A 24382-nucleotide genomic window follows, 5' to 3' on the forward strand; every position below is an offset into this window, starting at 1 on the left:
GAGACCGTTGTATATATTACTGTATTTAGCTCAAATGGCTGCAGATCGGCAGATGAGGGTATGCTCTCCCCTTGATATTTTCGATTCACCTGCCTGACTAAAACTTATCTATACATTTTAGTAATGTCGGCTTTGTTATCGTAACGAGCCAATCGAAAAAGAAGGTGAAGAATATACACAGATACTCTTCCAGCATTGGGCCAACAAGTAGCAAATCATTCAATAAAGATTGGGATGATGTAGTGCACGAGGCGTCAAACTCGTAAATGCGTTGTTATTCTGCTAGACTTACACAATGGTGAGTTATGTAAAAGTGTGGCTGGCTTAATCTCTGATACGCCACTAAAGTTATATGGCCGGGATCGTCAAATCTTTTCAAAGTCACTTATTGCGATTAAGCAGCTGGTTACCGACTAAAGCGTCTTGAGGGTTAAAAAACGACGACAAGGCACGTTGGATCTCTCTTGAAGGTAGAAGCCCAACAATCTTGCTGTTGTCCATGTTTATTGTCCTGGAAAATCTTATCTTCACAGAGCCCATGTACCGGATTGTTTGACTTTGGAGATTTTTTTATAGTATTAATGTTCCCCAGTAGTTGAAGGTTAATGTCAATTGGCTCCTCCTGATGACGTATTTGCCAGACACAACCCATCCAAACATCGTTTTCAAAGGAGTGGCGAATTATCGTCGAGCTTGATCTGTCCAATAGTCAGGCATTCTAAAAATTCCTCTGTACCGAGAAAGCTTCGTCCGCAAGTGGTCTGACGTCTCGATTTGATGACACTCATATTCAAAATAGAAGCTTGCCTCAACTCGAGGCCAATCTCCCCATTATCAGAGAACCCGGCTGACCTACTGACACTCAGTCCAGGCCATTTTCTAGCTGATGGTCCTCATATCGATTTCTGATCTTGCAAATAAAGTGGGTGTACCGTTCTGCTCTGTTGCCGTTGGAAAGAGGATAACCTCAAGAAGTTGCTCAATAAGAACAAATGACAGCATGTAATGAGAAACCTTCGAAACGGTGACATGGTTATCGTCAAGGACGCTAAACTTCCATCCAACGAATGGCGGTTCGGCCGAGTCCAAGCCACGCATCCATACAAGGATGACATTGTCCGAGGCTACAATTCCATAGATACGAACCTCCCAGCTAACGCAAGTGTTGTCCTTTGTGTCCATACAACCACATTTTAAAGCCTTTAGCTTCCTACTTCAGCGACATGGCTCCTCGCCCAAACAACAATACCCAACAGCCCTGTGGAGTGGGGTTGTATCGATGCAAGGCAGTGCCGACATCTCCGGACAGAACTCCGGCAACTGCCTGGCACGCGAGCATTCACGTTGCTTATTCCGCAGCAATAACCGCTGCTGGTCCTGTGGCAAAGTCAAGCACAGTTTGATCAGTATAAAATGAGAGGAGACTAAGCAAGGAGCACACCCAAGGCCGCAGACTGCCTACTGCACTGGGACTTATGGGAAACGTCACAAAACCGTTCGAGCCTATAGGCAGAAATCAATCATTTATTCATTTTTTCTCGGTACAAGTTATTTGAAACATTCGTTTTGGGTCCCCGGGACTTACTGTCCAGACTTTCTTGATTTTAATGAGCTTTGGCATGCACGCAAGTACTGCGGTGTTTTACGTTAGTATGGTGTCTATATTTGAATGAGGGCGGTTTTGCAACCTATAGTAGTCGGCTGCCTGGTTTCTTTCCTCAATGGCCTTCAGCCGCTCGAGGCAGCGCTAAAGTGCATGGCAGATCTTTAAGGTGTCCTGGGAGAACTCCGAACCTTTGAGACGTGTAAGGCTCAGAATGAATTAGCCTCGAACACATCAAAATATTACAAAAGGCTCAAATCACTTGACCATCTCTTGTCCCTGCTGGAGGATTCGTGGGGAGGTTTCATCTTCGTAGGTATTGTTTAACTAGCAATTATTGCAACAAAATTAATTGTCGTATAATGTTGCACAAACAATGCTCTTGCCGCCCCACTGATCTTATTTCTTATGAAGGTAACGGCTTGATTGTTTGAAACACTATCTAAGGTATAGCGATTAAATATGCATCTACGGGTGATAGCCTCCAACATACGCATTCGTCGTGGGAAACATCGAATTCCAGAGCTATCTTTATTATGTCCAATTTCATCTCACAATTAATGTTTCGATAGACAGCTATCCTTGGCTATCACATGATGTATCAGCGATAAGAAGGAAGGTTAAAAAAAGTGTTCTTAAGTAAAATTAATAATAATCTTAATTTACTATATTCTTTCAGAAAAAAAGGATAAAATAGGTTATTAATAGAATTAATATAAGTATATTAGATATATAGAGTCTTTAGTAGATAGGATAAGAAAGATAGTGATAGGAAATCACTGAACCAGTGGTTGAAATTTATAGCCTGTCCGGCAAGCTATGCCCTTTATCATAGCAGGGTATGGTCAGTGACTTCCCCAAGGTATCCTGTTTACATATAGTAATCTGTAGTATACGTAGGTTGGAATAAGTGGCGATAATTGCCGTTAGGTAGACGCCCTAAGAGAAAAGAAAGATCTATGTCGCTAATCAACTTATGTATGAGGACAATATCGAGAATTGGCAAACGTTGGTAAATACTAAAGATAAAAAATAGAAGGCAGCTGGAGTAGGATTGCAACCTAAGATTTGATATGAGCGTCTAGATCCCTAAATATTTCCTTTATGTTGCAATGGAGTATTTGCGATTTTATAACTGACAATATAAGGATTAGTACGATTGAAGATTATAAGCATACACTTTAAACAATTAAGATGCAAATATTTGGTCGAACACCAAAGTTGCATAACGTACAATCATCTTGTGAATGATGTAGAGGGTTACGGTATGAAGGCATAAGTTTCTCATCGCCCGCATACATAAGTACACGGGCGTTGGGGAACAACATAAGTATTGTGAACTTGACTTGAGGTAGTCAGCCTTAGCATTACTCTTTGCATCCTACCTTTTAAATAAAAAGAAATAAAACGCAAAAGAGATGAAGGGAAACGGAAAAGGTCAAGTTTAAGGAGTAAAAGATCATGGTGCACGGAGTTACAGAAGTCAGAAAATGCCATGAGCATGCACTTAAGAAAGGAAAGAATCATTTACCAAGGAAGTTATTTCAAGCAGATTGGTCGTAGAAACTGAAATAATAGGAGCAAGTATTGGACTAGAGGGAGTAATATAATATGGGGTAGAATCAATATTAGGAAGAACCGAAGAGTAAATTGATTGGAAAAGAAAGCAAGGAGGTTAGTAGAATTGGAATCATAGCTTGCTTTAACCATCCCGAAAGAAAAAAATGGCATATTTGAAGATTTACGCTTCAAGCTTACAACACTATAGAACTATCTCGCATTTTGGGCAAATTGCCTTTAGCACGGAGAATTCAGTAAAAAGAAGTTCGATTTCAATTTTGAATATTTAACCAAGCAAAACTCGCATCTGACATATTAAACTTTTAAAAATATAACGACTAAATATTGTTCAGGTTTGATAGTCTGGGAGTAGACTAGGATGGCTTGAAGAAGAAATTAAAGGAATTCAGTTGGGAATATAAACTAAGAGCGAATTCAGGCTGTTATAAAACAGATTAAAAGCAAAATTCATATCAACCGAGTCAACGTTAACTAAGCAAGTTAAATAATATTTTGCAAAATTGAAGGGAACATAGTTAATCAATATATTGAATGACAAAATAGTTTTCCATACAACTAAATTTTCAACCGATCGTTCCCATGGCAGCTATGTGATATAGTGGTCTGATGTTGATATTGATTTTGCACACATATGAGGAGCATAGTTAAACTAATAAATGCCAATTTTCACGATATGTGAAAAACAAAAAAATTTTCCACACAACTTATCTTTCGACCGATTGTTCCTATGGCAGCTATATGATATAGTGGCCCGATCCAGATGGTTCTGACATATGTACTGCGTGCAACGGCAAGGGGGAAATCTGCAAAATTTCATAAAGATAGCCTTAAAACTGAGAGACTAGTTCGCATAGAAACAGACAGATGGACAAACGGACATGGCTATATCGACTCGGCTGTTGATACTGATCAAGAATATATATACTTTATGGCATCGGAGATATCTCCTTCCATGCATTACACATTTCACGATGAAATTATAATACCCTCTGCAAGGGTATAAAAATATGAATTAGATTTTGTAGGATATTAACACGTCTATTTAGGACATGATTTCAGATGGCAGCTTGCTGCCAAAACCGGCCACAAAATGGGTGTAAATTAAAAAATATTTGCTGTGCGGCTTCTTACTTTGAGGAGTCAACAGTTTTTACATTAGAATCGCAAATTTGTTTGCATACAACATAAAAATTGTAATTCATATCATGAGTAACCCTTCTTTTCAAGCATACATATGTAACTTGATCACTCCATTATTTTGTTTCTTAAGCGCTGGCAACTGTGTGCACTTATTTTAGTGAACATATATCCAGTTTTTGGGGCGCTTTATGCCTTTTTGTTTGTTGTTACCCAGTGTATATTTATAATAAAATTTATTTATGAGCGCATCAACTCGAGCAACAACTCAAACAGGTAACTTACATTATAGGCATTTACATTTTTAATTGGTTTTAACCAAATTACTTATCAACCATAAACAAGATCGAACAATTATAAATATTGTGTTTTTAATTACCATCCATTTATTATTATAAACCAGTTAACGACTTAATATGCTAATGTGCCCTTCATATACACCTACATATGTATATTATTCATTTACGAAGCATACATTCATGTTTATGCATATGTACATATCTACATATGTATGCATAGATATGAAACACACATACTGTTTAACAAAAAAATACTACATACAAATATGTATGTATATACAAAGTTGATTCGAACCTGGAACCATTGAAAATGGGTAATAGGGAGTGTAATGAAGTTGTGCAAATGTATGGAACAGGCACAAGCGGACACTGCCATACCTTAAAATATTTTTATACGTGTTAAGGACGATGAGATGAATCGATCCATGAACGCGTCTGTCCGTATGAACGAGCCGAGGTCTCCACAAAAGCTAAATACGTTAGAATATAAATATGTACTCTTAAACAACACGCAAAACGTGATTAAAAATATTTGCCGTTATCTCGCCTTATATCGATAACATCGATAAGAATCGGTTTTTAGACATGGTTTTTTAAATATGGTTTGTATGGTTAGTGGTATATGTAACTCAAAAGTCCAATAAGCTAGATACACCAAATCTGGTTTTATCTCCATGAAGAGTTTTTACTACATGAAAAAATGAAAATATAATATAAAATGCAGCTTTTCCCTTAGGTGTTTGCAAACGTCTGAGTTCAAGATATTATGCCCTTAAAATATCATGAGCACCGATGATATTTAATTATTCCACTGGTGGGGAATTTATTTGCAAAAAGATATATATATATTTATGGAAGGCAGATAGAATTTTTGGACGCGGGGTTTAATCAATCTACAAGTACACCGAAGTTATTTGTTAAACGTTTCCTTAAAATCCAAGCCTACCAGAACCAAATTTTAATAATAGTATATTTATGAGCAACTCTGTCTTAACATTCAATTTTAGCTTGTGGGCAACGATCTGTTTTGACATTTGGGTTGAACTTTCTTTTGTAATATTGCTATAAATACTTATAACAAAAATTTCTCTCATAAACACTTAAGGGTCGGGACCTATGGAACTAGTTTAAGTTACAGCCTTATTTAAGGAAACTGTTATTTTTGCCTAGACCTAGCAAAAAGTGTGTAAACTTTTCGTTAAGTTAATTATGCATTTCTTTCTGCAGCGGGTAAGACCGACGATTCTATTGTGTTATAAGTGTTATAATATCACTGTACTGCGGGCTTAACCAATGTTCCCGATGCTGATTTTCATTTCTATTTCATTATTGAGTTTAAATATATTTATAATATTGATTAGAGGAGTAATCGTGACAGCATACAACTATTGTATTTCCGTAATAATCATCGAAATACTATTTGTTGTGCCAAAGTATTCACTAATAAGCTCAGTGATAATAAAAATGAACAAGTAACCAAATTGTTCAGATCGGGTAGAAAACATTAGACTACAAACTGTAAGGTATCCCTTACCTCTCTCCCGAAACACACAAAAATTTAAATTCTTCTCAATATTAGGAATACCGGTTACTTATGAGACTAAATGAAATAGAAATTCACAAAAGCTTAACCGATGCTAAAAATTAATACATGAAAAAAAAAATTCAGCACTTTTAAGTCGCCAATGATAATATTGATAAGCCTCTTTCAGTTTAGCGTTATGTACTCTGGACAAATGAGAGTAGTTTTTAGTGCCATTGATCGAAAAACCCGTTTCTATTTGCTTATATAACAAAATTCGTGAAGTCGCACGTTTTATGTTCTGAGGGTTTTTCTGATTTCATGATGTGGGTAATTACTTCCATTAAATTGTTCTAAAATCAACATCAATATTTAATGATATTTTAATTTCCTTTGGCGATAGACTTATTGGGCGAGCATTTGTTCTCCAACAATATAATGCTGCTTACCATAAGATGATAACATTCCTAACGGAATCTCTTCTCGCAAGTGTGATAAAATCATAGATAAATCACATAAAATGTTTCACTGAAAACGCAAAAACTATATCTTGAAATAAGTAACTAGTTGTTAACGCGACATTATAAGACGGAATTATCGAATACTTTAAAAATTCAAGTGGTCGATAAAGGCGTTTATTTTTATACAAATATTTTTGTCATACCTTTATGTCTATAACTGTTTGTGTAGCATTCGAATGTAGAAGTAAAAATCGTTATATATTTTAAGGCTTTTTAAGAAAACTTCATGCTAATTGAGGAGAAAGATTCAAAAAATGGAATTCAAATAAAAACAGCTTCCAGGATCCCCTATCCAAAAGATGATTTATTCTTAACAGCAACAAGTAACGTGCTATTTTCTCCACTTGAAAGAACAACAAACGACACGATGCTAAGCAAAGACATAGAGCCTGGTTTATAAATGTATGTTTATATGTTGTCTCGCTTTAAACTTCTGTTTTCGTACCCGACCTTCCTATTATAATAAAGTACACCTTAAATTAAGATCGTGCATATGCTTCGATTCTCAAATAATCGTACAATATGAATTTTAACGTTAACATGGACAATAAGATCGTTTGCTACAGGTTGGCAGCACTGCCAGCTGGTAAGCCCAAAAAGAGTGAATGGTTATTGGAAGATGAAAAACTCGCATATATTTAAAATCAGAATTCATGGAAAAATGTGAGTAGTTTCTTATTTTTTATAAATGTAAAAACCAATTTCGCTTTGCAGGGAAAAGCATCGAACGCCTTAAGTAATTTCTCAAATTTATTAAGGAGCTTCGCATCTCTTGTAACTACACAAGAAAAGGAAAGGAAAAGCGAACTTTGTCAAAAGACTGAGTAGACTTGATGCCAGAGCTGAATGCATTGGGCCCGTCATGTAAGGCTGACGAAGGGTAACGCCATGAAATTGTATCATTTAAAAGTAGTTTTACATTATTAATGCATTAATTTATAATTAATAGCTATGGTAGAATTGGAGACAATCAATAGAGAAGATTGCAGCACATAAAATGGTGAGAGGACCAGCTCTCATCGCCCTTGTCATCAATCTTTACAAGATCTTGATCATGCCTTCCAAGTGATTTTTTACTAGAATTTTGAATTTCAGATTAAGATAAAATTAAAAAAAAAAATAGATAGCTGATGTGCCCAGAACATCATTGGGCACAAACGACGCCTCTCTTTGGGAGAAGACAGTCTTCATAGATCTCAAGGATATGCGCGAAGTCTGTTCATATCGGCTGAGAAAACATCTTGCGCAAGCACCTCAGCTATTAAATGAATACCAAATATATTTTAATTAGAAATAAATTATATAAAAAAATAGCTTCACTCTTTAAGAAAATAAAAAATTTTGTACGATTTCATTGCCAATTAAAGTTTATTTGGAAAATGGGTGAGATTTCCAAAAAATTAAATGTTTTGGATCAGTGCGAACAATGAGAGAGTCAACATATGCATATATTTACTTTATTGATCGACTCAAGTATTGATGCTGACCAAGAATGTATATACATATGTACTTTATGGAGTCTCAGATACCTGTAACATACATTTGCACAAAGTCAATATACTCTTTGTTCACTCCAGTTAATTCACAGATATAAAAATGGCTCTTGGACTTCAATACTCATTTTACATATTGTATTATTTTCATCAACTTGTGCCTTAGAAGTTTGTATTATTGGAATTATTAATCAAATTATTTTGCACACGACTTACCTAGAAAATGCCAATTTCTATCTGCAAAAAGCCGAACCCAAAGAATTGTAAAAAATAAGACAATTCAATTACCTTTTACACTAGAGAGCTGCATGAATGGCAAAAAAAAAAAAACGAGAATGAACTGGCTATCTTCAGAACGCCGAAGATCTAATACCCTTGCAGACCCAACCTTTTCATAATGCTTATAGTGCTTTGCCCGTATCTAAGAAGCACAGGGAAAATAGTTAATGACGAGTTTGGTCAAGATATCTTGAAAAACAAAATGTTTTTTCATAGAAAAACTTAATTTTCGACCGATCGTTCCTATGGCAGCTATATGATATAGTGGTCCGATCCAGCTGGTTTCACATTTGTGCTGCGTGCAACAGAAAGAGGGACTTCTGCAAAGTTTCATTAAGAGAGCTTTAAAACTGAGAGACTAGTTCGCATAGAAACAGACAGACGGACATGGCTCTATCGACTCGGCTGTTGATGCTGATCAAGAATATATATACTTTATGGGGTCGGAGATGTCTCCACGACAAAATTATAATAACCTCTGCAAGGGTATAAAAACACGTTCAAATAAACAATGCCTGAAATGAGTTAAGTGAAATTGAATGCAACGCCGAATATGCTTGAGTCAGTGCGGTCACATACAACTCGGGCGCACAACATTGAAACAAAAGAAACCGAATTGAATGAGTGGGAATGCGTTGGAATAAGAGATTCCGTTTCGACCATTCTAATGACCAACCGCTTTTTTAATTGTTGTTGTCTTGTCGCGCATAAAGAAAAAGACGAAAATTAAGAAGAAGAAAGGATAAAGAGAAGACAAAAACAACTAAATTTCATTCATTTCTTTTGACTGCTTGCGTCCGTTGTACCGAACGTAATGAAGGCAGGCATTCGAGTAATTCGATTTTCTTCGGCTGTGCCAAATTTGTCATTCCGCTTTACGCTTTATTTATTCTCGCTCATTTCGCTGAATGCCATCTGCTATAAGACACAACACGCACTCACATTGGTACTCATTCGTTTCATTGTGACCCTCGCACTCACTCAATTCAATTAATTTCGAGTCCATTCAATTCAACGAATGTTGTGAGTGAAGCCATGCAGCTCTCTATTTAACACATCTTCTGCACATGCCAACTGATCAGATGCGTTTTTCTTCTAGAAGAAAATAACCAACTGTTATTTTCATGTTGTTGTTGTTTAATTAATGCACAAAGAAAATTTACAAGTACACGTATGTAGCATTGAGTTTGCGAAACTTGGCGGCAAGAACATTTTAAATAATGTTCATTTTCAATACTGAATCCTTAGTTAAAAAACACCTTATCCTCTTTTATTTGTTTATCAAAAAATATATAAAGTTATAGCCTTAAGCCTCTGTCCACTGGCCCATTTCTTACACAGTTTTAACATTTAAACATGGTGAAATGTCGAAAAGAGTATGTAAAATGAAACCTTTACTTCGAGATCGCATTATGTGACCTTTGTCGGCGGTTATGTAAATTAAAGCAACTTGATCAGCTGTTTATTTAAAGAAGTGGTATTTTTCCCACTCGATACTTCAAAATTTTTCAAAACATCGATAGAAAATTCTATGAATCATCGCAAAGTACACGATCTGTTCTGAACGAATATAAACATTTTTTGAAACCTACACACTTTTAGAAATGTGTTTTCATATGGCAAATCGTACACATTTTGTAAAAAATGTAGATGTTGGAATTAAGCTATTAAGAATGAAACCCAAAAGAAATTATATTTATATGCTGACAGTTTATATGTTCAGTTGAAGAGCTAACTTTATTGCAAACACAGCTCCAAAAAAAAAAAACGGCATTTTTAGAAAATAATAATTTCTGTCAAATCAAACACAATGCTTGCAATAAAAGGACGAACCTATGAGAAGTTTAAACACGATAGTTTATAAACTGAGAGACAAGATTGATTTGTGTTATTCATGGTATCTGAAATATTATGATCATGGGCAACAAATTGTTCACTTATTTTGATCACCAGCGGTGTGAAGACGGAATTCAAATACACCTATCTTTCCATTTACACGGTAGATTGGTTCTTGGAAAATCCGTGCAAAACAAAACCGTGTAAATCGAGACACAGAGTTCATACAAAGTAACCGGATATGTTTAATTAACCTGATAACCGTGTAAATCGATCTAACAAAGGCAAAGAAAAGTCGAAGATATGTTAATTATAATCGTGTAAAATGAGATTATTTGAGCTTTTTCTACTGCTTCTATTAATTCATCTCGATGGAAAAGAGTTTGTTATAGCCACATTTTCCAATTTGAAATATTGGTGTTCCACTGGTTGGCGGTAACAGTGGGGAAAGTACCGCTTTTAAAATAAACAGCTGATGTAGTTTCTTTAATTTACATAAGCGCCGTTAAGCTTTTCTTCCGAAACTTCAAAATTGCGCTCTCAAAGTAATGGCTCCATTTTAGGTACTCTTTCCGAGATTTCGCAGTGTTTAAGTTCTAAAAACTGTGGGATTATTTTAATACTAAATATCATCTTTAAAGTTGCCGTTTGCCTTCTTTTATATATTAGCTGTTTACGGTTATGATACTTTACCATTTTTCACAACACCGATAGAAATTTCGATTAATCATCGTAAAAAACACGAAATGTTCGGGGCGAATTTAGATGTATGAGATGTTTTTTCTTATTGGGAAACGCACAAGGCGCTTTTCACACATTTTGCAGAAATTTGACATTTTAAGAAATGTGTTCAGTGGACAGAGGCTATGACAAAATAAATTTGGCTATGGATATTTAAATAAAAGAGTTAAAAATTGTTATATAATGGAACCTTGATCTCCTGTTAGACGAACCCTCATTTTTATACCCTGAACCCATTAAATATGGGTATAAGGGTATATTGTATTTGTGCAAAATCCAAATGTATGTAACAGGCAGAAGGAGGCATCTCCGACCCCATAAAGTATATATATTCTTGATCAGCAGCAATAGCCGAGTCGATCTAGCCATGTCCGTCTGTCTGTCTGTCTGTCCGTCCGTAAGTATGAACGCAAGGATCTCAGAACCTATAAGAGCTAGAAAAATCCTAGTGCCTGCGCAGAGCGAGTTTGTTTCCGATCATCGATAACTTACTCCGTTTCCAACCAATCGATAAAAATCGATTATCGATATCCTGTTTTTTGGGCAATTTTGGTAAATAATAAGAGCTAGAGTCACCAAACTTGACATATAGCTTCTAAAATAGAATATATATATGCATTTGATATTGGAAAAAGAGGGTTCAGGGTATCCCCTAGTCGGAAGCTCCCGACGAGAACCTCTTACGTGTTTATATACTAATAATACTAGTCTCTAAAAGTGTAGCGAATATCATTAGAGTTTTATTTATTGAAATTATTCTTGAAAGGAATGTTTTTAGTAGAATGGTTACTGTGCTTGTAAGTATATTTATATGTTTTTGAGTTTATGTATTGATATCTACCGAAACACTTTAAAATTGTATGAGTTTATATTGTCATTTTTGGTCTTTTAAAGTAATAAAACTCTGTAGTCCCAGCGATTACCTTTAAAACGATGCTTAATATATTAATGCTTCATGTTGATAGTTTTCTCATTTGCTTAACAATTCCGCGTTAAGTAAGTCGAGTACTTTAAATATTCAAAGTCTTTGAAAATTTTCGTCTTTTTCTCGATAGCCGGAATGTAGTCCACATTCGAGAAGTCAGTCAGCCTAGCCGTTGTTAACTTGAAAAAGTAGCATAGTTCAAACCCTGTGGTTTCCGTAAGAAAAGAAAATTATATTTAGCTATCGGACATCTAAGTAATTCTTAATTCTGCGTCGAGATCTGGGAATATTTCGACTACAAGCATCAACAATGTTAGTTGTTCTTCGGCAACATTGTAGTGCAGATGCTCATCTGCTTCTAAGGCGTGAATTTATTGTCGCATCATCGTTAATATCGCCAGCCTCTCATTTTGTCATAATCGTTTATTCAAGTTGTTTTGGTCAAGTAGGGCAGATGATTTAATATTTTATGTTTCAGTCCGTAACCGTGCAAAGCCACTGTTTGGTATTTTTGCTGAGTGTCTCTGGTCTCTTGACCGTTTTGTTGATGTGGTGTGATTCGGCCTGCCGAAAACAGAACGTTTGTAAACGATTTTTTAGTTGCCGAAATAAGTACCCTTAGGTCGCCCCTTCTATTTTTTACATTCAGTGTGGCATGTATGCTGTTGTCGTAGGCCATGATCATGTTGGTCGTTAGTAGCTTGCCACATAGTACTGCAAAAGTGTCATATTTTCTTTTTGGAGCGTCGACATTCCCGCGGAACCCTGCATTTTGCTTATCAATATACTAAAAGATTGATAATATTTTCAACTACCGTTGTATTTTTCTTAAGTTTTCCCTCAAAGTCCGGCCTAAATTTAACAATGTCTACAGTTTCACTGCACGGATCCGTTATTTCAACTTCCGCGTCTTCGTATATTTCTACTGACGCGCCAACTATTTGGCATATGGCTTTTAATGTGCGCCTCAAAACGGCAAGCCCATGATTAGCTGCGGATTTATTGATATCCGCAACTGTTCAGGGGGTTACAAATCGAACAATGAGAATTAAATATGCTAATGCATCCAGGCATCATTGCAATTATAATTGCATTGTATATTGTGATATGTTTATGTGCTGCTGTTTTATTTCATCTTATTTTCATCGAAAGCGATTTGTTGGTTTGTTCGTCGTAGAGCCGGGGGCAAATAATTCGGTTGCTAACGGAATCAAGACAAATTGAGAAAAACTTCTATATACTATATATAAGTATATATACACGATTCGGTACACTGAACGGTAGATAGTGGCAGAGCTTCGGGGATCGGCCCCTCGATCTCTTCCTACTCCTAGTTAATCGAATCGGGTGCCCTATTAATGCTCTTGACCATCAACTGAGCTATTGACCCAAAATATGAAGCTATGCATATGGTCAGCGACGGTGACTACTTTTTAATGTATGTGTGTGCCGAAATTCCTAACCGATCATGTTGCAGCTCAGATGAACAGTGAGCGAGGACTTTGTCAGCGGTCAACGGCGGGCGCAGAAGCATTACTTAACGAAAGGATATTTCAACAGGCAAATCAAAAAAAGGAAATCTTAAAATATATTGTGTAGAGCAAAACTAAAAAATACAAATAATAAATTAGAAGTATTGTGCCGAGCAAAAAAATATAAAACGTTAAAAAATTCCGATAGACTTTCCTTAAATTATTGGGGCACAAAAGCGTAACTTAAAAATCAATCTGAACATGAGTAATTAAATTACTGCGCATATAAAGAAAAATAAAAGATATAATTTTTGTTGAAAGAGGGATGGAAGACATGACTGCCGACGCAGGAGAAAGTCGAGGATCATTTTCAGTCTCAGACGTTTATGTCATTTTAGTAGTTCGTTTTGCTGTAGATTTGTATAAGTCCGTTCGCTACAGATGTTTAATGTAGCGGCGTTAATATGGATTTTGCCTACTGCGAGAAATGAAACTGCCCCTAGGAACCGATGAGCCATCCGCCGTAGCTCAAAGATAAATAGCTTGTCCCTGAAAATATGGCGCCCAAATTAAAAGGTCACGGCTTCGTTGAAGTCAGTACTGATTTAAAAAAAAAGGAAAACAATCAATGCGTTTACATAAAAGGGTTCCATCGGCTCTAGGATCCACTCACGTGATGTCTTACGTGGCTTATAATAGCGCAGCGTGAAGTTGGATTTGAGAACCGCGACAGTTACGTGATTACGGGGTGTTTTCTTATCGTGGTTGGTAGCAGTATAACATGATTGCATTTGGGCGAAGCGTTTTCGACTGCCCATCATAGTCTGGTGGTATCTGCAAAGTAATAAAAAGAATTCTTTGATAAAAATTGAATTATGTGTGGTTACGAGATTCGGGGACAGATGACTCGGGACGATATAGATTTGATCCTGCTCTGCACCTGTAAGACAGCAAATCTCAAAAGTATCCAGAAGTACAATAGAAACCAAATTGCCTGCAAGATAATGAATAGCATTTCCTGGATGCCGTTCAAAGGTCGAGCTGGCGAACTGAGCCCTGGACTGTTGCTTAAATATTTGTTCACTGTTGGGGGCAAACGCATCATCGATATGTTTAGGCCGTCAAAGTTACTCGCCGAAGAGCGCCTCAGTGTGTTGGTGCTGAGAATCTATTGTGACGACCCGGGAACAGGCGCCGTACCGAAGGATAGCGGTGGGGTCCAGTGTGGAACGTTTTTCCGCCAGTGCCGCGGAAGTCACAGAGGCAGGCGCGCGTGGATCAGATAATTCGTCCAGCTCAGATGGTCAGGCGAGGTACTGCCGTTACCCCAATAATCTAAACCTCCGAGTAGAGGACCAGATAGCGGATGACTTCCAGCCGGAGGAAGCGTTTGACAACGTACGGGAAACTGCGTGATAGAATGACTAGCAGCCAAACTCGCCATACATCGGGGTTTAAGATGGCCATTGACCAGGTGGCCATTGTTAGCTTTCCCCTCTTAGATGCGATACCGGAAGAAGCCAATAGCGTTGCCGCTGACACGTTGTCCAGGAGCATGGAAGAGGTGGAGGATCTGGTAAGGTTCCAGACCCTGGAGTTGGACGCTGCCGAGACTTGCTGGCATGGGCAAAATTTTGCGCGCGCTCCGCAGGCTGTATTATTTCCCTGGCATCGAGAGTATGTGCTGAAATGCATATGTAATGAGACCAATGAGCACATTTATCGGGTGACTGTTGGCATTGAAGATCAAGTGCGCACCGATCGTCTCTTTCAGAAGATCTATATACCATGAAGGCATGCGTGGATATTCATAGTATACCACTTTTACGATGTTGTTGACTTCGACTTTCTGCGATCAGAACATATTTAGATTGGGACCAAGGGAAACTGGATCCGTACCTGAGCTAGAGGTGGCGATGCGCTCCTCTTGGTATTTGGTCAACATAAGTATCTGGATGGTTCGAGCTACAAGCTGACCAGGAAGTTAGGATAACTCGTGGATCACTATCAAAGGACAGACTGGGTGGAAACGAGGTCAAGTCAGACAACAAATGAAGACCGCTTATAAAATAAGCCGCTAATGCTACGACTAACGTGCCTCACGCGTGTTTCCCGCAAAAGATTACCGGCTATATCACCTCTTCGAACGCCCCTGGCGGGTGAGGTGCCGGTGCTTTCATTCCGGCTCGTGGGTGTGGCCTACTTTGGGCGTTTCCGATTAGTCAGCTTGTTGGGAAAATGTTAGAAATGCGCACTTCGATTATTTTTGATTGTTTTGTTTCTTTGCTTAATGTTGATATTGGAGTTGCCATTTTCGGCAGCGATGATACTCGTTCGTTGTGCTATAATCGTATTGGATCAAGCGCGTAGGACTGCCTGAATAGTGAGCTGGTGGTAATGGTGATCTCAAGATCCACTTTGATGAGCGGGGAAATTTGAGAAAAGATTGGCGATTGCCTGCTCGATTCGGTCTGTGAAGGAATTATTCCATTTACGGAGCGCTGGAGTCTAAATTTGTGGGTTGAAGTTTTACAACCGCTGGCTTTATGGCGCACCAATAAAAAAATATGATGTCAATACGGCAATGCCGCAGTAATGTATTTAATAAGCAGTATGCTTGATGAAAGTATGAACAGAACTAAATTGCAATTAAAATATTGTTGCAGCTTAAGCTAAAGACAATGATTTGAAGCATAACTTTAAACAACAAGCAAGCCGACTTGCGACAAAACAATAGTGTCTGGTTACCGCCGCTGACTGTTGCAGCTGAACTCAAATATTGTGTGTCAACTCACACTTGCATTACTTTAACTAAGCGAGGGTTATTTGTTAACTTCTCCCCCCTCAATGTTAAGACCGTTCTCGGCCGTACTAAATTTATCAATGACCTACTAAATTTCATTTGAATCTCGTCTCTTCTCTAACGTTTGGAATCGGAAAAAAGAGCCGGTGAAAATAGGGTTGACTCCTACTCCAGGAGCGAACCAAACCTTGGGTGACACAGACGACCGGGTCGAACCTATGATGTTAAACATGATGATGATCACGCTATGCCCAGAGCTTTATTTAGAGCTTCGCGTTGGCTCACATATTTGGGCGTTGATTACAGCCGAGCTCTCGAATGTGACGAGACTTGAGCCAGTGTCGACTAACACACTTTTATCGCCTTGATTATTCAATTAATGGTTTCTGTGAGCTGACTTATCTGCTTTGCTTCTCTAATTGTCTATTGTTGGATTCGGTTAGTTGTGATTCGGACATTCTGATTTTTTTCAACTCTGTGGCATCTGGGGTGCAAATACTACTTTAAGTGCTGTGTCTAGAAAAGGCAAACTTCTGGCGATTCTACGGTGTATTTTTAGTACTGACTGAATTCTAGTGTGCTCTGCATCAATGTCTAATAATTTTCGCATGTGCGATTGTGGAACTAATTCGGACAATTTTTCCGTGTTAATTACGAAAACCTCGCTGTTTCCATACCAGTGAATTTTCATTTAGTATGGGTATTTAGTTGGAGTGTGAATAGTCGGTAATCCTTGCGTTCGCTTTTCCTATTATAAAGAGGTTCGTTCCCCCAAACCTGTAACGGAAAGAAGTGGAAGGTGAGGCTCTTGTACATTCTAGTTTTAACGTTAAGGTATTTCAATTGATGTTTCGAAAGGCAAGCTTAACTTGAGGTTGTCCTTGTGGACCACCCTCTCCTAACTAAAACCGACGTTCCCATGTCTGCTTAAATTTTTTCTTCTAAGCTTAGTGCGGTCAGTTTGTAGCCTAGCCATCTATTCTTCTGTAAGAACACCGTTTCGCCTACTTCGAACACATTGTTTTGTTTAACCAGGTTGCATCAGTTAATTGTGCTGTCGCTATTTTATCTTTTATAACCTACCGGCTCTTCTCTGCTTGCTGAATGTATGACTTCGATGGGACTTTGGTTTGTAGGAGAGTGTATTGCCCTCTTGTACTCTATTGTCTTCCTCATGATCAAATCAATTGTGTCTTCAATTTTTTGTCGATTCTTAGGCACCTGACGATTTCTGTCAAGGTGCTAAAAAACGCTCCACCCTTCCGTTTGTCCTATTGAAAATTTGTCGATGCATAACTTCTTGTCAGTAGAGAATATATCGAAGTGTAGCATATGCCTGCATATGAAAGAACTGGTGTTATCCCAAGTGCCTGTTCTTAGGGATGCCTATCATATTTGGCTTTGGTGCAAGCTTTGCAGCTTACAACGACTTCATTGGTAAGTTTACGGTTAGTGTGCCTCTTCTGGGATTATTTGGTTCCTGGAGCAATATACAGGGTTGGCCCTGTGTTTCTGTGTTTTTGTGTCTGTGTTTCTGTCTGAGACTGCAAAGGTGAGGAGTTGATGGTCAGTAAAGATCATTATTTCTTTCATACCGTTCGAGAAATTCTATAGCTTGCCCAGAGCCCAAAACTATGGCTATAGTCCCCTTTAAACTGTGGCATAGTTGAGCTCACATTGTTTAAGTGATCGGGAAATCATGATTCTTGGTCTTTGGGATATAACCGCTCCAATGCCATTTGCGGAGGAATCGGTGGATAACTAAAATGGCTGTTTGAAATGTGGGTACATGAAAATGATGCTAAAATATTTCGTAGGCGTTTAAATGCATGGCGTTGAATTTTATAAAATATAAATTGCAATCTGTCGGGAACTGTGCCCGCTGACTGACCCATTTAAGCCTTTCAATATATATGCAAAATCTTTAACGAACCTCATATAGTAACTCGCTAAACCTAGGAATGATCTTAGGTTGTACAAATTTTTTGGTCCTGTTTGGTTAGATAAATTTGATGATGCCCTGACTTTAAATCTAGAGTTGTTGACTATTCCTTGTTTGATTCCTTTCTTTGCCGACCCTGTGTCTATAAGTTATGCGTTATGCGCCAGCGCACTATTGGTCTGGGGTTGCCCGAATTCTGTGCGTTACTTGAATTTGGTGAGGAATATTCTATACTTCCATAGGTTCCGGGGTCTGATTGTTATGCTGACGCTTGACGAATTGAGGGTTTCTTTCTTAAGCCTTTTCTTCCCTGTTGTTTTCTCCCTGCCTATTTTGGGCGATTTTTGTTGTGCTCAGTAGGCTGAGCTCTTTCCTCGGAGGCTTTGGCGTACGAAGTCAAAAACATGCTTCGGTCAATGGCAAATCTTTCGGCTGTACCGGAAATGGGAATGCTATTAGGGACTTTTAGAGGCCTGAGATGAATGCATGCAATGTATCGACTCTAACCTTTTAAAAGCCTGAGATGAATGCATGCAATGGATCATCTCTAACCTCTTTGTTGAGTAGGTCAGCACTTTCTCGATCACGAGACAATGCAATTTTATTATTTAGGAGGGTCTGCTCTGCCTAACCATATCTAGCCCCTGTCGCAGAAAGTAAACCGATATTCTATCGGCATACGTACAGTGCAACCTTGCTATTATAGCGTCAAAGTTTAGCACTTGTTGTGCTCTCCTAATAATTGTTACCACCTGATAATGTGTACTGCTGCCCTTAAATGGCTTGAACAATTCGTATGCGTCAGTGGCTTGGGTGCCGTCAAAGCCAAGGATTTTTAATATCTAATGTTGCATTTTATGTCCGAATCCACTAATATACTTTGGTATGTTTCGATTTGGGGTGGGGATACTACTTATATGGGCTTCCACAGTACTGAGCTGAGTTCGAAGTCTTCTTGTTGGATCAAAGCTTGGCTAACACCGCTTACTACCAATGCTTGCACTTTGTATACGTCCCTGATTGTTTCTATTTGTGTTTGATTATTATTAATTGCTTCTATTTCCCAATCGTCGTCACTATCGTATTCAACTTTTACTTCCCTGTATGGGTCTGACCAACTCATCAGCTTGTCCCAAAGGTCTGTTAGTTGACACTTCACGTATGTTTACAGTTTTATGTTGACTGCCGATTATTCACAGTCGACAATGGAAACAAATTTACACTTTATTTTTATATATTGTAATTGGATTTACTCAATCACTCTACTGCTATCAACTTGTATTTCAGATGCAATTTGATTTGAAGGCACTGTGTTTTGGTTAGGGTATTAGCAGTAGGTGTAGTTTCTATAACTGTTGTGTGCCAATTACGCAATTGGCTACGTAAGTCCCCACTTCCTTAAGGAGTCGTCGTCGCTGGGCGAGATTGCAGGAATTCGAAGGCAGTTTAGTGGCTGATTCTTCGAATATGAAATCCTCCAGGGTTATTCCAATTCCGACTCAGCATAATCGCAGGCGATAACGAAAACATTTGCGATAAAACAAAAGTGTCTGGTTATTGCCGCTGACTGTTGCAGCTAGTACGATAAACTTAAATATTGTGGGTCAACACACACGAGGATTACTTTAACAACTAACCGAGGGTTATTTGTTAACTTGTATATCTATAGAGAAATTCTTGCAATTTGCGCTACCTGCCCCAAATTCGATCTTGATGAAATTTTATATATTCTCAAAAAGTAAATTGCATTTAAACTGTGGCTTATATTGGTGGGCGATATAAATAGGTTAATTTATTTGATTTATATCTTTTAGGGGGGAGATGGTGAGATTCTACACAAACACATTTAACTCTTTTTATACCCTAAACCCATCAAAAATGGGTATGAGGGTATATTGTGTAACATGCAGAAGGAAGCATCTCCGACCCCATAAAGTATATATTCTTGATCAGCATCAATAGCCGAGTCGATCAAGCCATGTCTGTCTGTCTCTCTATCCGTCTGTCCGTATGTATGAACGCAAGGATCTCAGAAGAGCGCAAGGATCCTATAAGAGCTAGGGTATTGAAAAAGATTGAAATTTACATGTAGGTGCTCCTACTGCCTGCGCAGATCGAGTTTGTTTCCGATAATCGATAACTTACTCCGTTTCTAAGAAATCGATAAAAGTCGATATCGATATCCTGTTTTCTGAGCAATTTTGGTAAATAATACGAGCTAGAGTCACCAAACTTGACATATAGCTTCTAAAATAGAAGCTTCTAAAAGAAGAGGGTTCAGGGCATCCTCTAGTCGGAAGCTCCCGACTAAAACCTCTTACTTGTTTTCTATTGACAATGGGTTAAATGGTATAAGAAGGGAGTTAAAAAATATCTCCTAATCGCCCTTTCCAGCTCAGAGAGTTCCTTAGGAAGTATAAGGTATTTATAAGCGATTTACAAAATTAATGTGACCAAACCATACATATTTGTTTCAGTGTCATATACATATATGTTTGCAGAAATAACTTGCTTGTGAGCCAGTTGTGCATTTAATTAAATTTACAACTTTTTTCTTATATGTTCTGGCGAGCGACAATTAGCAACAGCCTTTGGTAGCGTCCGCAATTAATACCCAATATTCTGAAAAAGATACGATGTTAGATTTTAGTAGCTAATGTCATATGCGTTGAAAAATAGAACAAAACTGCTGACACACACTGCTTTAGAAACAACTGTTGGACAATATAAGGGGAAATGAGAGGAATTCGTCTCAGCTAGGGCGGGTATTATAAAGAGGATCGTTCCCCCAAACCTGTAACGGAATGAAGTGGAAGGTGAGGCTCTTGTACATTCTAGTTTTAACGTTAAGGTATTTCAATTGATGTTTCGAAAGGCAAGCTTAACTTGAGGTTGTCCTTGTGGACCACCCTCCCCTAACTAAAACCGACGTTCCCATGTCTGCTTAAATTTTTTCTTCTAAGCTTAGTGCGGTCAGTTTGTAGCCTAGCCATCTATTCTTCTGTAAGAACACCGTTTCGTCTACTTCGAACACATTGTTTTGTTTAACCAGGTTGCATCAGTTAATTGTGCTGTCGCTATTTTATCTTTTATAACCTACCGGTTCTTCTCTGCTTGCTGAATGTATGACCTCGATGGGACTTTGGTTTGTAGGCGAGTGTATTGCCCTGTTGTACTCTATTGTCTTCCTCATGATCAAATCAATTGTGTCTTCAATTTTTTGTCGATTCTTAGGCACCTGACGATTTCTGTCAAGGTGCTAAAAAACGCTCCACCCTTCCGTTTGTCCTATTGAAAATTTGTCGATGCATAACTTCTTGTCAGTGGAGAATATATCGAAGTGTAGCATATGCCTGCATATGAAAGAACTGGTGTTATCCCAAGTGCCTGTTCTTAGGGATGCCTATCATATTTGGCTTTGGTGCAAACTTTGCAGCTTACAACGACTTCATTGGTAAGTTTACGGTTAGTGTGCCTCTTCTGGGATTATTTGGTTCCCGGAGCAATATACAGGGTTGGCCCTGTTATTTTGTGACTGTGTTTCTGTCTGAGACTGCAAAGGTGAGGAGTTGATGGTCAGTAAAGATCATTATTTCTTTCATACCGTTCGGAAATTCTATAGCTTGCCCAGAGCCCAAAACTATGGCTATAGTCCCCTTTAAACTGTGGCATAGTTGAGCTCACATTGTTTAAGTGATCGGGAAATCATGATTCTTGGTCTTTGGGATATAACCGCTCCAATGCCATTTGCGGAGGAAGCGGTGGGTAACTAAAATGGCTGTTTGAAATGTGGGTACATGAAAATGATGCTAAAATATTTCGTAGGCGTTTAAATGCATGGCGTTGAATTTTATAAAATATAAATTGCAATCTGTCGGGAACTGTGCCCGCTGACTGACCCATTTAAGCCTTTCAATATATATGCAAAATCTTTAACGAACCTCATATAGTAACTCGCTAAACCTAGGAATGATCTTAGGTTGTACAAATTTTTTGGTCCTGTTTGGTTAGATAAATTTGAAGATACCCTAACTTTAATTCTAGAGTTGTGAACTATTCCTTGTTTGATTCCTTTTTTTGCCGACCCTGTGTCTATAAGTCATGCGTTATGCGCCGGCGCACTATTGGTCTGGGGTTGCCCGAATTCTGTGCGTTACTTGAATTTGGTGAGGAATATTCTATACTTCCATAGGTTCCGGGGTCTGATTTTGTAGTTCTTCCTTATTTTGTTCTTGGTTAGTATTGTTATGCTGACGCTTGACGAAATGAGGGTTTCTTTCTTAAACCTTTTCTTCCCTGTTGTTTTCTCCCTGCCTATTTTGGGCGATTTTTGTTGTGCTCAGTAGGCTGAGCTCTTTCCTCGAAGGCTCTGGCGTACGAAGTCAAAAACATGCTTCGGTCAATGGCAAATCTTTCGGCTGTGCCGGAAATGGGATTGCTATTAGGGACTTTTAGAGGCCTGAGATGAATGCATGCAATGCATCGTCTCTAACCTTTTAAAAGCCTGAGATGAATGCATGCAATGGATCATCTCTAATCTCTTTGTTGAGTAGGTCAGCACTTTCTCGATCACGAGACAATGCAATTTTATTATTTAGGAGGGTCTGCTCTGCCTAACCATATCTAGCCCCTGTCGCAGAAAGTAAACCGATATTTTATCGGCATACGTACAGTGCAACCTTGCTATTATAGCGTCAAAGTTTAGCACTTTGTTGTGCTCTCCTAATAATTGTTACCACCTGATAATGTGTACTGCTGGCCTTTGTAGTGTCTTTTTTGTTATGAGAGTATTATCTTTGTTTTCGTTTGTTTTCAGTCTCAAATACTTATTTTGTTAATTTTGGTAGTTAGTTTCCTGTAGTGCAGTATAACTTCGTTCGCTAAAGATGGTTGAGGTAGCGGCATGGTACTGCCGCTGAGAACCGATGTGCCACCTGGCGCAACACAAAGCTAAAAAGCACGTCCGTGTTAAAGATTGCAGAGAAATATATTCAAATAAATTTTTAGGTAAGTTAGTTAGGTAGTTAAGACGCCGTAGAGCTGCAAGGCAAGTACTCATCAGTTACACAGATTTTAGCTTTGCAGTCAGAACGAAAGGAACAGCCTTCATACTGACTGTTACACAGTACTCAGCTCTTCGACGAATACGAAAGGAGTAGCCTGAGTACAGGCCAGGGAAAAGATACTCAGCTCTTAGACTAGTTCGAAAGTAACAACCTGAAAAGATATCTGTTTAAAAACTTTAACTCTACAACAAGTGTAATAATAGGCAAGCACCAACCATTAAAATTAAAAACCTGTTCGAGTTGCTGAAAAGTATATCTTCGTGTAAACTGTACTATTCAAATTTCGCCATGAACATTGATCCAGTCATTTGTTGTATCGTCGTAGTAATCTCTTAATGAAATTTTCGGTGGCAATCTTTTAAATAAAAGTTACCAAAATGTTGACCCTTGCTTTATTGTCCCTGCATATCATAGGATCATTTTTTGGCGCTGGTTCTTTTGAAAAGTGTAACAGCAGTAAAATAGATAAATAGCTCATATAGGTTAAGGGACCGAAGTGATCGATGCGCTCGTACATACTCACGGAAAAACGGACAGACTGTTAGAAGGACAGGCGGACAGACAGACGAACATGGCCAGATCAACCGACTATTGATGCTGACCAAGGATGTATAATGGGTCGGATATGCTTTCTTTTGCTTCATATATTCTTAGCCTATTCACAATGGATGGCACACGCAGATCTAGTTTGTTTTAAATCATTGATAACCTTTATATCAAATAAAATCTGTATCTCAAAAGTTCAGGGAACATCAAATTATCATACAGTATTGTTGATGATAAATACTCACATGAATTATATATGCCATGAAAACAGAGTATAAAATTCAAAGTTAATTAAGATTGAGTTTCCCATAGACTAGGGTTATGGGAACCAGACGCATTTGCGAAAGTAACGCGCAGAGTATTTTCTAGTTAGGCACTTTTAACAATCTCGTTTTATACGATCCAAGTGTACATTTTATGATACGATAAATTCATAGATATAGGCACTAACCATGCAATGCATACATACACTAAACAGCGTTTTAATCAGAGATTCATCGCAACGAGTGAGCCCCACGGGTGTCTTGCCATATTCCACAAAAGAATTATAAATTGTAGAATTCAATTTGATATAAAAATTATGTTTGGGATTAATTCATTGGTATACGTTAATAAT

General features: G+C 38.1%; 1 protein-coding gene across 7 annotated transcripts in view; it reads left to right on the plus strand.

Moving 5' to 3' along the window:
- The first annotated feature begins 4204 nt into the window (after positions 1-4204).
- LOC26531529 (uncharacterized) overlaps positions 4205-24382 on the plus strand; it is a 37117-nt gene continuing 16939 nt past the window's right edge. Inside the window, exons 1-4 of one of the 7 annotated variants that reach the window (XM_070210265.1) lie at positions 4604-7326; positions 7378-7543; positions 7613-7663; positions 7759-24361. In XM_070210265.1, the coding sequence (XP_070066366.1) occupies positions 14776-15201 (426 nt within the window). In that variant the 5' untranslated portion in view covers positions 4604-7326; positions 7378-7543; positions 7613-7663; positions 7759-14775 and the 3' untranslated portion in view covers positions 15202-24361. The other 6 variants (XM_070210266.1, XM_070210268.1, XM_070210269.1 and 3 more) reach the window with 6 other exon arrangements.

This window comes from Drosophila virilis, chromosome 5 (assembly GCF_030788295.1).
Source record: "Drosophila virilis strain 15010-1051.87 chromosome 5, Dvir_AGI_RSII-ME, whole genome shotgun sequence".
Lineage (NCBI taxonomy): Eukaryota > Metazoa > Arthropoda > Insecta > Diptera > Drosophilidae > Drosophila > Drosophila virilis.